The sequence below is a fragment of the Spermophilus citellus genome (assembly GCF_964194105.1).
Source record: "Spermophilus citellus genome assembly, chromosome: 4".
Lineage (NCBI taxonomy): Eukaryota > Metazoa > Chordata > Mammalia > Rodentia > Sciuridae > Spermophilus > Spermophilus citellus.
In genome coordinates this window covers 1,589,618-1,605,218 of record NC_138185.1, presented here as the reverse complement: position 1 = coordinate 1,605,218, position 15,601 = coordinate 1,589,618, and the positions used below count along the sequence as shown (strand labels likewise).

At 61.4% G+C, this 15,601-nt stretch overlaps 1 protein-coding gene across 1 annotated transcript; it reads right to left on the bottom strand.

Moving 5' to 3' along the window:
- Positions 1–2,187: 2,187 nt before the first annotated feature.
- GATA5 (GATA binding protein 5) lies at positions 2,188–11,461 on the bottom strand (the record flags this gene model as incomplete). Its single annotated transcript, XM_081292282.1, has 7 exons — positions 11,338–11,461; positions 10,392–10,956; positions 8,807–8,982; positions 3,412–3,537; positions 3,071–3,158; positions 2,647–2,771; positions 2,188–2,343 (listed from the first exon to the last, which is right to left on the bottom strand). The coding sequence occupies exons 2-7, from the start codon at positions 10,933–10,935 to the stop codon at positions 2,188–2,190; spliced, it is 1,215 nt and encodes a 404-aa protein (XP_081148408.1). The 5' UTR covers positions 10,936–10,956; positions 11,338–11,461.
- Between the last annotated feature and the right edge of the window lie 4,140 nt (positions 11,462–15,601).

Below are 15,601 nucleotides of genomic sequence, written 5' to 3'. Positions count from 1 at the left end.
CTCTGCGCCGCTGAGAATGGGCGGGGCAGGCCTTGTCCTCCATGGAGCTGTGCTGCACACTGGGCCTGTGTGAGGTAGACTGCCCGCCCTGCCCTCTTGGCGGAGGCCTGTGGATGGCCATCCCTCCCTTTTCTTGATAATGGAGGCCCACCACCCCCTCAGGAGCCCCAGGTGGTGGAGGTGAGGCTGTGCAGGAGCCAGGACAGGGTGGTGAAGCCCTCCCTGGCTGGGTGACCCCTTCACCTCTCTGTGCCTGTTCCCTCACCTGAGAGGGACCTGGAGGGGAGATGGCAGCAAGCCCTTGCACCACTGCCCTGTGCCTGTGGTGCTCATCAGAGTCCATGGGACCCTCAGCCCTGTCCCCTGGGCCAGATGGACAACAAGTGGCAGGGACTTGACCCAGATTCCTAGCCTGAAGCTGCATCTGAGTGCAGGACTTCTCGAGTTAGGGCCCCTCCTCCCCAGAGGAGAAGGGGCCTTGTTCAAAACATTCACTCCTGGGCCCTCCTGAGATCCAGGGAGCCACTGTCCAGGGTGGGGCCTAGGCGTCTGCACACATCAGCACTAGGAGCCAGGGTGAGGGGGCTGCACCCTCCCCCTCTCAAGCTGAAAATCTCCCACTTCCTGGGCCGGAACGAAGGGCCATGCCTGAGCCTCCTTCAGCCTGGTCCAGCAGGCAGAGGGCTGAAGTCACCATGTGGTCCACAGGCCCTGCTACGGTGTCTGGCAGACAGAGAGGCAGTTGGGGAGGCCTCCAGGAGGAGGGGCCCGCCTGGGAAGGGCAAGACTCCCTGCCACCTGGGTCTTCTGCACCTCTAGGACCCTCCAGTCCCTGCTGCCCCTTGACCCTGCTCTGTCCAGTGTCCTTCCCCTATGCCACTGGACCCTGAAGGGCCATGACTCTGAGCCTGAAGGCCTGTGGGTGTCCTTCAGGCTCCTGAAGTGACTCAGGGCAGCTAGGGAAGTCCTGCTCAGCCTCCAGAACTGATGGCCGCCAGGGCAGAGTGACCCCTGGGGTGGCTGTGCCTGGCAGGCAGGGCCCAGGCTAGGAAGTGCCATGGGGTGACCTGGAGGGAGAGTGTGGGTTCAAGGGCTTTATTCACAATGGTTGTTATGGCTTCGCTTGTTTTAAAAACAAATAAACCACCAGCCTCCCTCAGGTGGACCCCGGGCCGGAAGGACCCCTGGAGGGATGACCCTGGGCTTGCGCACAGCCGTCGGTGGTGGCCACTGTGGCTTGCCAGCAGCTGTGTTCCAGCCTGCTGGCAAGACGTAAAAGACCTTCACGTCAAGATGGGAACTTGAAAGAGGCTTCGAATTGGAGGATTTCACGTTTAAAGACTTGTGGATTGGCGGGAGCTGAGAAGGGGGCTCCCTTCCGCTCCCTGTGGTCTGCCCGATGGCGGTCTTCCACAGCTGGCCCCCAGTCCCCGTGCAGAGTTGCTCCAGTCATGAGACCTTCCACCGGGGGCTGCCGAGACTGGACAGCGTTCGAGACTGATGCTGCAGCTGACCAGGACCCAGGCCACCCCAGCTCTGACAATGCCTCTGTGTAGGTTCTCATGGGCCCTGGTACTCATGCTCCCCGTCAGAAACGGCTGCGACACATGGACACATTGAGAATGAGGTCCTTTACTGCCCCCTCTGGAAAAAACTGTCCAAATAAACACAAGCCTGAGACGGATGCAGGGTGGATAGCACCCTGGGGGGTGGTGTGCAGGTACAGTGCACGGCCTGCACACCCATCCCGGTGGGCCTGAGCCCTTGGGAGAGAAAGTGCTATGTTTGCAGCTCCCTCCATCAAATGTGGGCAGTGGAGGACAGGAGGCTGCAGGGCCCATGCCAGGCCCCATGCCACGCTCCATGCCAGGCTCCAGGCTCCTGGGGCCTCAGGGTTTCACCTGGGGCCCTGGCTTCCCAGCAGGAGGTCAGGATTCATTCCAGCGGCTACCGCCTGTAAACGTGCTGTGGTGCGGAGAGGCCCAAGCAGGGCGTGGGCAGAGGGGCTCAAGCCCCTCCTCAGCTTTCCTTTGGCTCTGGGCTGTCTGTGCCACCATGTTGAGTGACTCCCAAGCCTCTAGACTCCAGGAGGAGGCCTCTCTGGTGGATGGGCCTGGCAATCTCTGCCAGCGCAGGTGAGTCTGCGGGCGCTGTCCAGGAAGCCCCCGACGACACCTTGGCTGGGGCCTAGGCCAAGGCCAGGGCACACCAGGCCTCCTGGTGTAGGGCACCACTGAGGCCTGCCTGGGGGCCCAGGGCCGTGGAGGAGAAGGCAAAGTCTTCAGGCTCAAACTTGAATTCCAAGTGGCCGGGGGTCAGGGGGCCATCCACCGGGCCAGGGGCCTGCAGGGAGGAGGGCTGTGTGAGAACCCAGGAGCAGCCTGGCCTTCCTGCATCAGGAGCCCCCACTATGGACAGCTTCCCTGAGGGGCCCTCGGCTCCCTGAATGGGGTTGGGATCCTCCTGAGGTTCGCTCTCGGTAAGGCACGTGACATGCAGGGCTCTGTGCCCACGGACACTTCCTGATGACGGAGGCTGACCACATGCCCAGCTGAGCTCTGGGGGAGGCCCTTGGGGGTTCTGGTGGAACCCTGAGAAGGGGTACGGACCAGTTCTGGGCACCCCTCCCCACTCTGTCCTCCATACCTGGGAGGTGACGTTGGGCTCGGCACCCATTGGGGACACCAGGCTTGGCTCTGGTTTCAAAGTGGCAGCCAAGATCTCCGTGTTGGGGACAGCAGGCGGGGAGGCTGTGGCATTCACTGCGGATCCTAGGTGGGGGAGGAGGGGCACTTACAGAAGGTGCCACATCTGGCCAGGCTGCTTCTCCTGACTGGGCCAGAGAGGTGCATCCTGCCCGGGCTGGGCCCCATTGCTGGGCCGGTCATCCACCCTGCACCTCCTGGAGCCAGTCCTTGGGGAGTCCCTCCCTTGGGAAGATGGCGCTTGGACCAAACATACACACTGCTGGTGGGAGCCGGTCTCGGGGCTGGGCTGGGCTCCTTGGCGTGGGGCCCTCCCCATGCACCTGGGCAGCCTCCCCATGCACCTGGGCAGCCTCCCCACACACCTGGGCAGCCCCTGGTCTTAGCAGTGCTCTTCGGCTTCCGTTTGCGAGTCTGGATACTTTCCTTTTTCATGGCCAGTGGCCGAGGCACCTGGTCGGGACAGCAAGGGTGGGCACACCTACCTCCCTCGTCTAGGCCCACAGCCCCTTGCTCCTGGATGGCGGGCGCTGGCCAGTGTTCAAGCTGTTTGGCCACCTGCACCTTGGGCCTGTGTCTTTCCCCCAGGCAGGGTGAGCAGGCAGTGCTGGACCCTGGTTCCAACCTCTGAGGGCCATTGGAGCCACCCTGCCTGGTTCCTCCCAGCTCCCCAGCAGAGGCCAGGCTGCCCGTTGGGCACACTCACCCCGTGCAGCTTCATGTAGAGGCCACAGGCGTTGCACACAGGCTCGCCCTCTGTGTTCCGTCGCCACAACGTGGTGTTGGTCGTGTGGCAATTGGTGCAGCAGAGGCCAGCACGGCGGGACGAGGACTGGGGACAGAGAAGCGATGTGAGCCTTGCCAGGGGCAGCAGGACTCATACCCTGGAAGGGTGTCAACTGGAGCAAGTGGAGGCCCCGTGGAGCCTCTGCTGTGCTTGTGGCTTGGGGGTCACTTCTGCAGGCCTGTCCCCTCAGCTGCTGGGCCCTGCTGCTTCTCTCCTGCCTGACTCAGCTCCGTGTTTGCGTGGAGTCTTGTCCCTGGAGCCTGGGAGCCACAGGAGCGCCTCTGCTTGATGCCCTTCCCAAACCCCACAGCAGAGCTTCCCAGCCGCCTGCCCCAGACCTTGTCCACTCCTGGCCCTGCTCTTGGATGATGCCCCTGACCGTGTCCACCCACTTCCCCCAGTTCAAACTGCTCCACTTGGTCTGGGTCCCTGGCCCTTCTCTCCAGGACGATGGGGATGCCTTGCAGGGTCCAAACTACAGAGTGGTGTCTTGGGGCACAGGGACAGAGTCCACCAGGACAAAGCCATGCCCCTCTGTATGCTCCTGCCCAGGACCAAGCCAGAGAACCATTAAGTGAGAGCAAACTCGCCTGCGTCAGAGGAGCAGCACGGCGACCTCAGCATCCCCTTCCCCACCCCTCACACCTCAGGAAGAGGGCAAGGGCCAAGTCTGCCTCACGGACCACCTCCTGCCCACCCCTTTCTCCCAGGCTGTGGCTGAGGCATGGGCCTGCCCTGGAGGACAGCCTAGGAGTGTGGCAGGGGATTGTCTAAAGCCCAAGCGCCAGCTTTCCTCAAATCCTCAGGTATGGATCTGCCCTCCCTCCCCAGGGCACCCTGCTGCAAGCAGCTGCCAGGCCCTGAGAATTCCAGCCCTGTGTTCTCTGGGCCTCTGTGTGGAGGCAGGCCTTGAGACCAGTCTCCATGGTGGAAAGGTGAGGAGGGGGCCAGGTCAGGAGACCAGCCTCAGGGCCACAGCTCATCTGGCTGGGGAGACTGAGGAACAGCGTCCATTCCCAGGCCCGTGGCCTCCACACCCTGGCTGCTGGGCTGATGTCCAGCCACTTGGGAGTCCCCAATGGTCTCCCCGGGGGCACCCTGGGGATAAGGCTTGTGGCTCATTTCAATGGAGTGGAGGGAGCTGGCACACCCTGGAAGGGAGGCAGGGCCCATGGTCCTGGGTGGTGGCAACTCCACGGCAGGAGCACGGGCCCCACTCAGCCGGACCCCAGCCAGTCTCCAGGGGAAGCCTCCCTTGTACCACCTCTGGGGGCAGGAACTTGGACATTCCCTCTGCCCTTCCAGAGCCCACTGTCCAGACAGAGGCCCAGGATGCTGAGCACCCCATCCATGCATCCTGTCCTCCCCAGGGGGCAGCCCTGACCTTGGCACCTCCTGCAGGGCTGCAGCTCTGAGCAGAACCCAGGTCCCAGCCACGGGACAGCGAGTGCTCTGTGCAGCTGGGTCCCCTGCTGCCCCCGGAGTGCAAACACTCGAGTATTTGTTGGTCTGAAGTCCCCAGTAACTGGTGGTCCTGCTCCTTACCTGGCACCACCCCAGGCCCCACTGCAGCCCACTCTGCTGTCCCTTCAGACCAGGGAGCCATGGCCTGAGGCACTCTCCCCGTTGAGCCAGCTAGCACACTGGGCACTAGACCCACTCGCCCCTTGCCACAGGCACAGGCGCACACAGGGCCTCCAGCTGCCAGGGATGCGCCCTGGGGGGCCAGGAGCTGCCTCAGGTGTGGAAGGTGAGGAGACACGGTGGCCTGCGCAGACTGTGTGTGTGCAGCGGGGACATCTGAAGCCAGGTTTGAATATCAGGACAGTGACCATGACCATGTTTTTACTTTTATAAAAAATTAAGAAAATAGGAAAAAAAAAAAAAGAATGACCTCAAAAAGAATTTTGAAGTGCTTCCTCATTCACCTTCTCCTGCTTCAGACTGCCTGTGTTCAGAGGGCAGGCTGAGGGTCCAGGAGGGACGGGGGACTGGGTGCAGACTGCCTCCTTTCACTGCACACTTCGGGAACACACCCCCAGGGCTGCCCTTGTCCTGCTCTGGTGTCCCCACTGTCACCACACCTGCACCGGGGCTCTCAGCCTGTACCTGTCTCTCCTCACTGTCCAGACAGCCAGGCCTGGCCACCTGTAGGCACCCCCTGCCAGGCCTCTCTTGGCTGCAGTTTGGTTTTTTGGTCTGTTCTTTTCCAAAGAACTTGAGCTTCCAAGCCCGCTCACCATAACCAGGGAGGCTGAGGGACAGGCTCTGTGTGCACCTGAGACTTCCAAACAAGTCAGTGTGGGCCGCAGGGCAGAGCGGGGCGGCCAGGCAAGACTCCAGACCCCCACTTGCTCTGCAGGGGAACACTCTGGAAGGTGAACGTGCAGGCCACAGTGTCCTGCACTATGGAGCAGCCTCCTCTGAGGCCAGAGCCCTGGCTACCCAAGACAGGGAAGGGGACAGCCAGAATCAGAGCCTGGGGAGGGCCAGGGCCTGAGCAGCCCCTCTTAGAGAAGACACAATGGACACTGGCCTGGGAAAAGTCAGCTCCCTTGCTGGCCGAGGGCAAACTGACTCTGGGACACGAGTCTCCAGGGGCTGAGCAGGAAGGAGGGGGCTTGGGAGTATCAGAGGTGGAGACCTGCCTGGGCTAGGTGGACCTGCCAACAAAGGACGCTCAGCCCACCTGACTGGCTCCTTCTTGAAGCTGGTGCTGGAGCTGGCCTTGGGCTGTGGGTCTGCTGTCCTCTCTGACCCTGGCTGCTGGGCTCTGGCTTGTGTGGAGCTCAGAGGGCCCAGACCATGTCCATGCACATGGAGGCCAGACTCTGGTGGGGACGTGGGTGTGACAGGTGTGTACTGCAGATGAGGAGGCAGGTGGCCTGGGGCCACTGTGACCGCTCCCCTTGCTTGTCCACCACGACAGAAGCCTCAGGTTGGAGGTGCTAATGCACCCAGAAAAGCACACAAAGGACCAGAGAGTTAGGGCTCCTGCCGGCGGGGATGGTGGCTGCTTTCCTGTAATCTTGATGATCGTTCTAAGATGACAGTACTCCTTTAGAAGAGGACACGGGGCTGGGTTGTGGCTCTGAGGTAGAGCGCTCACCTAGCATGTGCGAGGCCCTGGGTTCAATCTTCAGCACCACATAAAAATTAATAAATAAAATAAAGGTATTGTGCCCAACTACAACCAAAACATAAATTAAAAAATAATAATAAAATAAAAGCGGATTGGGACAAATTTCTCCAGGGGGGCCTCACCTGGGACATCAGTTCTGGCCATACTCAAGGGGCTTGTGAGGTACAATTGGGGGGCTGTGGGGCAAATTTGGAGTGACCAGCCAGCCCCATGGCCAGGAGCCACCTGGTCAGCTCTGGTAGCAGAGCCCTGAGTCCCTGGGTGTCCATGCTCTGCCCAGCTCTGCATCAGCCAGTCGTGGTGCTCAACTCTGCGTCATGGGCTGGGAACCCTAAAGCAGGTCAGGAGAGATCCCCAGGGTCCTCCTGGGGGAGAGATGGGCAGTAGAGGGGGCCCCTGAAGGTCCCACTTGGCACACACTTCCTGGACATGTTCTATGCTCAGGTTGGGATAGGCCTGGAGTGACCACACTGTTCCTACCATCCAAGGCCCGTGGCCTTAGAGAAGGGGGCAGGCAGGTAACTAGAGACCTGCGGCCTCTCAGGAGGCATTTGCAAAGCTTATCACCCATTTTCCCAGGCCAGGAGACAGGCCTCAATCCCCAGGCCAGCCAAGGGTTGGGGTTGGGGTTGGGGTCCACGCCACCCACATCAACCATCTGCTATGTACAACGTGAACAGGAAGGCTCCAGATTCATTCCCCACTTCTTGGGTTGGCTTTTTTTTTTTTTTTTTTTGTCTTTGGTTTTTGGAACTGGAGATCAAACCCAGGGCTTCATGCATGCAAGGCAAGTGCCTTACCATTGAGCCACATCCCAGCCCATTCTTCACTCCTTAGGTGTGTCCTGGTGCCCAGTTCAGGGCCTGGCATGCAGAAGGTGGACACAGCCTGAGGAGCAGACTGGCCTGATACCCAGGGGAGACTGTGGCCTGAGGGGCTGGGGTGCAGTCCCACCACAGGACCTGCTCCTACCTGCCACCTCCCCACCCTGTTCTCAGTTTTCCCATCAGCAAAGCCCATATGGAGTTCAGACCAGACCAGCCACATTTGTGGGGAGGGGGAAGGACTTGCTGGAGAAAGGGCTTAGAGGACACTGTGGGGGCCTCTGAGGTGGCCCTCCCCAGCATCGAAGTGGAGACCTGAAGTTCCCAAGCCCTAGCCAGCTGAGAGGAAGAGAAGCAGGCTGCCCAGGGGCCACCACACCTCCTCTCCTGCCTCCCAGACCTCAAGTGGGCTGCCCCTGTGTGGGGCTCAGGTTCACACACAGCTGCGCACCCTGAAGGGCCAGTGCTGAAAGGCACTGCAGGCCCGACAGGCCAGCACCAGTGGATGGCCCTGTGCAGGGCTCACACTGTTAGGCAGAAGGGCTTGGTGCCCCAGGGATACCCCTGCCCAGACCTGAGCCCTGCAGGGGCCATGTGCCCTCATCAGCTTTGGATAACCTGAATGCCTTGTCAACACCCCAAACTCTCATTGAAAATGTGACCCTAAAAGGTCTGCCTGTGACATGCTGAAGAGTGAAGCCCCTCCACACCTCTGTCCAGCCTCTGGTGAGCCAGCCCTGCCATGGCTCTCACACCAACTCCCAACTCATCACACATCAGGGGGACAGAAAGGAAATGAGCTTTGCCCAGCAGGAAGAGGCTGAGGCCGGGCTTCCTGGAGGCTCCCCAAAGGCACAGCCCCCCCAGAACCTCCCATTTAGGGTTTCCATGTCCCCCACATAAGCACCTACTCTGCGGACACCTCCCCCAGCCCCATCCCTGGCAGGCCACCCTGAGCTTGGCTGGCCTGGCTGCAGGCTGAGGCCCCAGGGCCCACTGGGCCCATAGCACTCTGGTCTGCCCACTCAGGGCAGAGCTTGTCTTCAAAACTGGGTCCTTCCTGAGTGGTGGACCAGCGGGTGGCTCACATCTAGTGCCCATCCCAACAAGAGCTAAGCAGCCAGACTGGGCAGACACTGGGCCCTGGGCTGCCAGCCAGTATCCCATTAGGAGTGGGGCTTGGTCCCTGCCTCTTCCCCCACTAGGGGTTCTGGAGGAGATGAGCTGGCCTCACCACGTCTGGGCTTGGGGGGTTGCCTGACTTCCTGGGAGCATCGCGGGAGCCAAGCCGCCCAGCAGCCGATCCTGGCCCTTCTGGCCCTTCCCACACGGCGCAGCCCACACTCACCAGGCGCTTCTGGGGCCGAACAAGCGGCCGGTTGACACCGTTCATCTTGTGGTAGAGGCCGCAGGCGTTACACAGGTAGTGGCCCGTGCCATCTCGGCGCCACAGCGGAGTGGAAAGGGCGCCGCAGTTGACGCACTCTCTGCCCTCGCCGGGGAACTCCTCCAAGAAGTCAGACGCTATGGGAAGAAGCGGCTGAGGGCTGTGGGCCGGCGTCTCTGCCCTGCCCCCAGCCCGAGGGCTTCTGCAGGACCCCTCCTCCCTTTGTCGTGCCTTAAATCTATCCTACTAAACCAATTATTTTTATGCCTTGTCTCGTTTCATTTTTTAATTTTTAATCGGCACACGGTGAAATTCATTAGGGTTGTTTTTATAAGGCGGAAGTGTGACTAAACCAAACCTTAGGGCGGACACCTGGGGCGGGTCCCTCTTTGAACCAGGGTCCAGTGCCAGCGTCTGCATTTGTGACCTGCTTGGGAAGCAGGGGCTTCAGCACCCGAAGGGGAGGCAGATGAAGGGGCATTAGCCGGGTGCAAGGGGCGTCGCTCCCAGGGGACCCGCTATCCCCTGGCCGCCTCTCTGCAAAGTGGGTCGACCCCAGGGGATGTGGGCTGAGAGGCTCAGCGGGATCGCGAGATCCTTCAGGGGCGCAGAGGGCCTGGAGACTTTGGTGTAGTCACAATCACTGTCTTCCCTTGGAAGGCCGGGCTGCGCGGCGGCGTCTCCGGCATGGGCGGGGGTGGAGGGCTCCCAGGTCCCCTCCGGCCGGGCCAGGCGCCGGCGACGCGCGGGCGGCGGGGGCGCCGGGTGGGGGCGGGGCGGGGATCAATCATCGCCCGGCCGGGGGTGGGCGCCAGGCACTGGGCTGCGCTGGGCGCCGGGGCCAGAGCCCGCTTCCTGCGCTCGGGGCCCGGGGGCCAAAAGGCGGCAGGAGCAGGGCGGCGTTGCCTCCAGTTCCCCGGAGGGGTAACTCAGAGGGGGTCTGGGGTTGCAAGCACAGAGGCGTGGCCTTCGGTTTTCGGCTGCGCCGGGCAAAAATGTGTGCTGCCGAGTATACTCAGAAACCGGGTGAGCGATTCCCCGCTTCACAGGCCTAGAATTCGATTGTCCGAATTTATGCTCCAGGGAACGATCGAAACCAGGGTTCAAATTAGAATGCAAACATTCTACGACAGAGAGGACGAATGTGGCGACTTACTTAAATGAACGGATATTTTGAACTTTATAAAAATCATTGCCAAACTTTTCAAAAAATATTTAAAACGTAGTCTCGAAATTGGCACGACCTAGAATGCTGTCTTGGGTTCGGATAAATGAATGGCAGAAATATATGTACTTTCTTATTATCATATTAAAAAAGAATTCTATATACAAGGTTTTCTTCGATGGTAGGTGAGGCACGGTATTCCCGGGAGGTTTACAAGCCCCAGGACGTCTGGGCTGATCGCTCGAGTAGACCTGTCCCTGATTGGTGTGTGTGTGTGTGTGTGTGTGTGTGTGTGTGTGTGTAGCATTTCTCAGGGTACGGGCTTACCCGGGTTCGGTGAGCACCCACGTCAATGGAGCCGCGCCCGAGCCCCGCACTCACCGAAAGTGGCCCTGCTGCCTGGGAGGCCAGCCGGGCGGCTCTGCAGGCCGTGCAGTACGCTGCCATCGAAGGGTCCCGCGGTCCAAGACTGGGCCACGTCGGGGCTCACGTAGGTGGGGTAGGTTGTGGGATATGAGGCGCTCACTGGCCGCCCAAGCGAGGCGGTGTACTGATCGCGAGCCAGAAGTGTGCCCTGGTAGACGCCATCGTCCCGGCTCCCAGCGCTGCTGCGGCTGCAAGGTCCGGGGGGACTGTGCGCGAATGGAAAGGCGGTGGCCCCCGGCGGTTGCGCGGCCGGTGGGTGCGGGCTACCAGAACCAAAGGTCGAGGAGTCCGCGGCGGCCGCCTGCGCCCAGCCCGGGTGCGCAGGGAGCGCTGAGGGCTGTGGGCCCGCTTCGCACGCCGGCAGGTAAGACAGCACGGAAGGTACCCGCGCCTGCGGCACGAACATCGGGGATCCTGCGCCCGCAGCGTGCAGAAAGGCTCCCGAGTCGGCGTAGGTGGCCTGGCCGGGGCTCGGAGCCAGTGCCAAGCTCTGGTACATCTCCCCGGGAGCGGTCCCGACCTGCAGGAAACGAGGACCAGTGTCGAGTTCACGGGCCGCTGGGCACCCTCTGTCATCGCCCGCGCTTGTGCCGGGCAGGTGCTGTCGATCAGACCGTTCACCCAACTCCTAGGCCAGGGAGGATCCCGGGCAGGTCTCAGGATCCTCGGGGAGGAATGGCCCCCGAGCCCTGCCCCGCATCCCCGGTGCATTCCTAACGCGGAGCTCACCTCCTCCGCTGTCTGGGCCAGATAGGGCTCTGGGGTGGGCTCAGTGGGGGCTGGGAAGGACCGGCCCGGACGTCAGCCAGCGCAGGGCCTCCGGAGCCGGGCCCCACAGCTCTGGGAGAGATCGACCGACTGGGGCGGGGCCCGCAAAGGCAGGCCCTTCAGGAGCACTCACCGGCGGACAGGAGGGCAGGAGGGCGCGGTGCTTGCCGAGGGTCGGCTACGGGCTGCCTGGAGACTGGGATCCTCGGCCCAGAGTGGCCTCTGCAGGGAACCCCGGACGCTCGGGCCGCCCCTCCGCCCCTCCGCCCCGTCCCGCCCAGCCCCTGCTGCGCCGCCCCTTCCCTCTCGGCGCCCGCCCCTCCCTCCCCACGGGGTCAGCGCTGGGGCTCTGGCCGCAGGACCACGTGACCCGAGCCAGCCCAGCTCGCTGGATTCGGCAACCGAGAGGCACAAGACGCTCACAGCTGAGCCCCAACAAATGAAGGGGACGCCATCGTGTCCCGTGTTCGGTGGGGCAGCGGGAGCCAAGAGCAGAGACTTCTTTAAATTTTGTTCAGAGAATGTACTGGTCCCAGCCCTCCTTGCCTGCCTGGGGATCCTGTTCAAGGCTGGTGGCTGAGTGCCTGCCTGGTGGTGGAGCCCAGGATCCCGGCCCGAACGATGGATGCTTCCGCGGTGTGGAGCCGGGTTGCGCCCCTGAACTCCTGGGGCCGTGCAGGGATCCTGCTTCCATTGGGACGGTTTCTCTCAGGGATCCTGGACTCGATTGGGTGTACCACTGGCCAGCACTCGCATGAAGTCCTGCCGGAGTCCAACAGTTTCCTCTTTGTGGACCAGCAGGGTCATGAGGGTGGGGTCAGCAGCGTCCGGCTTGTGAGGCGCCTTGTGGGTGCCCTGTGGCTCCCAAGGGCCCAGCCTACTTCTAAGCCCTCACTCCGTTAGGTGTAGGGAAGTCGGGGAACTCAGGAGGAGTGTTCTCCAGGTGCCAAAAATACTTCCATGAATGGAAGGCTACCCGGGTGATGAGGCTTTCCTCCTCCAAACCCCGCCGCCGGATTCTTCCAACCTGGCTCCTTGCTCAACTTCCCCAGTGTCCTCGGTCACCCTGATGTCACCCCTAGGCCCTGGACAGAGAGATCAGCACTCCACAGGAGTCCTCAGCACCATTGGACTGAAGGCAATGCTTAAGCAGAGAATTTCTCCTTTGCCGAGCCCAGCCCTTAGTTCAGCCCGCCCAGGGGTGGAGAAGACACTGGGTTCTTGGGGGGTTAGGAAGGCACTGTGATTAGTCCTGGGGACTTCCCTGAAGGACCTCCGCTGTGGGTTTCTCAGGGACTGGGGAGCCTCCGAAGTGGACTCTGTCGTTCCTGTGGGACCTGGGGCAGCTCTGGGCTCGCAGATCCCCGGTGCTTTCCTCCTCAGCCGCAGCACTTCCGAGTCCCTGTGCAGGTGGAGGTGCCCGGGTGGGCGGAGCCTCCAGGGCTGAAGGTCCAGATCAGGCTGCCACAGGTCCGGCTGGCACCCTGGACTCCACCAAGGACTTCAGGGCAGGTTCTGGACTGTGTACGTGGAGACTAGGAGCAGAAGGTTGAGGTGGAGGAGCGTGTCCTTTGGGATGGGGAACTTGGAGACCTTTCTACCGTCTTTACAGACTCCCAGTGCCCTCCCCACATGCTGTCCCACCTATGGTAACTTCTTCCTTCCCCTGCCCCCAAGGTCCTGGTTCTCTGCTTCTCACTCTCCCTGCCCCTTCTTGCCCCACCGACTTCATCTGTATTCCTTGTCTCTCTAGGCAGTGAGCCTCATAGGGAGGGAGCTGTGTGCATCCGGGCCCTGAGCCTGCGGCGGATCTGCGAGGTCGGGATGCAAGGGCATGGGACAGCAGCCTATGTACCTGCACTCCCCTGGCCTCCAAGCCCTTACAGAGAGTGCTCTGGGCCACGGGAAGATGCTCCAGTGAGCACCGGGAATGGAGAGAAGTGAAAAGTGGGAAGGTGTGCTTAACTGCTAGGCTGAGCCCTCTGAAAAGGGCCGGAGGGGGATAAAAGATGAGCAGCCAACCTGGCATCCTGACAGCCGGCGGAGACTGACTGGGACTTCTTACTTGGGATAAAATTTGTGAAGTTCTTGGGTAGGAAACACATGCTTCGCCTGGGCGCTCTGTCCTCAGTATTTCCATTTAGTTGTCAGTCTTATATAGTAGGTGATGCTATTATTCCTATTTACAAAGCACAGAGGTTGGCTAATTGGCCCAAAGTCTCACAGCTAGTAATTAAACAAGCCAATTAGGACAAATGAAGAATGCAAAATATACACCAGGAGGAAATCCCTGGCCTCCAGGGAGGGCCGGCCCAGGAGGGAGTTAACCCTTTGAGGGCTCCTAAGAGACTGGACTCCATGAAGGCTGTATGACCTCCTGGTACCCTGTGGCCCTCCAACCAGCTCTCCATGAAGGCTGTATGACCTCCTGGTACCCTGTGGCCCTCCAACCAGCTCTCAAGAGGTGGAAGCAAACCCACTGGTCCTTGGACGGTGGGACAGAGGGAGAAGAGGTGGCGGGTATTCCCTCCTGCCGGGTGGCAGTGGGGGTGGGGTGGGGAACATACTGGTTGTGGTAAAATCTGGCCCCTTGCACATCTGTTTTGCTTGAACCAGGAAGGGAGGGATCACAGCTCAGACATGTCCCTCTACTGTCCCCTTCCCCACAATCACTCTCTGATACTACCATGATCTTGTCCATGATCTTCTGTTCAGTTCTGTGCCCCGGGTTCCCTGGGCCCTCAGCTCATTGCCTTTCAGCAGGTAACTGGTCCCCAGGATGCTCTGGGAACCCTTCTGGGACTCAGCTCTGCCATCTCAGTGTCGTGTGACTTTGGACCAGTTAGTTGCCTCTCTGTGTCTCTGTTCCTCTGTGCAGGGGGTGACAATAGTGCCTGCTCCTCACAGTGGCTTTTGGGAGGAATTAGTGGGATGAGGTTCCCAGAGCAGCTGGCCTGGAATGCGCAGATGGCAGCACTTGTCCAGGTGAGAGTGTGCTGAGGGACAGAGGGACAGTGGGACAGCCAGGAGGCGAGCAGAGCCCTGGGGCCCCAGGCTGCCAAGGGGCAGCTGGGTGGGTAAGGGAGACCCAGGAGGGAGCTTCTGCCCTGCCAGCCATGGTGACCCTCTGCTCTGCCACGTTCCCTGGCCTGATAGGACCAGGAACCCAACCAGAGCAGGAGTGAGGTGGGGGTCAGGTCTCTGAGCTGGGGACCCTACGGGAAGGATTGACATGTGAGTCCCCTGGTGACCAGTCAGGGTCAAATTCTAGGAGTCCTGAGGGGGCCTGGGGCTTATGAGTGTCGGGCCTGAGTGGCCAAGGTGGGGGCCTGGGTGGGGACAGCCCCTGCTGAACTGTGAGGCTCTGGGTTTCATTTTGAGCTGTCACTTGCCCAGCAGCTGTCCCCTCCCCACTGCAGAGCTTGGGAACTGTTAACTCAAAGGCACTTATCATGGAAAGGAAAACACTCCTATTGTTCAGGGGGCGTCAGGGCTTCTGGACTGGCTCCCAACAGGACCCTGGCCTCGGAGACCCTCCTGAGTCCACAGGTCCTGCGAGCTCCCTAGGGCACTGAGCCTCTGGAGTGGGATGGCCTGGGGCAGGGTCCCTTTGGGGGAATGACTCTGGGTAGGGTCCCTGCCAAACAGACAGTGCCAGCACAAGCAGCTGCCCCTGCCTGCTGGTCACTGGGCATGGGTGTGGCCCGCTCCAGGGTGTGAGCTCAGGCAGAGAAGTCCTCCGTCCAGCGGGGGCAGGGGGCATGTTCAGGAAGCAGCCCTGAGGACGGGGCTGTCTGGGTTACCTGCAGGACTGGGGCAGGCTGACTCCTCCTGACCCTGCCTGGGGGCCCTGGCTCTCACCTCTCCCTGCAGGGCAGGGTGGGGGTGTGGGGAGGAGGGTCTGGCTGGGCGAGCCTGTGGGTGGGGCTGGAGGGGTGCAGGGAGCAGAGGCTTCTCCCCTCCGGAGTGTGTGTCCCCAGCAGTTGTCTCAGGTAGGCCTGGCATTCCCCCAGGCGGGGACAAGCCCCTCACAGCCCCTCGAGGGCCTCTGCTCACTTTCTGCCCTTCCTCCTCAAAGCTGCCTGCTTGCAGGGGGCGTGGCCCCGCGTGCCTGCCATCCTGCAGGTCTTTCAGGACTTGCCACACCTGCAGGTCCACTGAACAAAATCCCAGGGCCTCTCTGCTTCCCTGGCCTGGATGGTAAAGGCATTCTGGGAGGCAGGAGCTCGTGTGGGGGCGGTCCCTACTGGGAGGGCAGGACTGACGGGACGCTGGAGTGCTGATCTGGGGCCATGTGGATTCACTTCCCAGGTGGGCAGAGCTCCGCCGCTGGGACAGCCTCTCTGGCCAGTGCAGTCTGCACCAGGGCTGGAGGAGGGTTATGGGCTCCTGGGCAG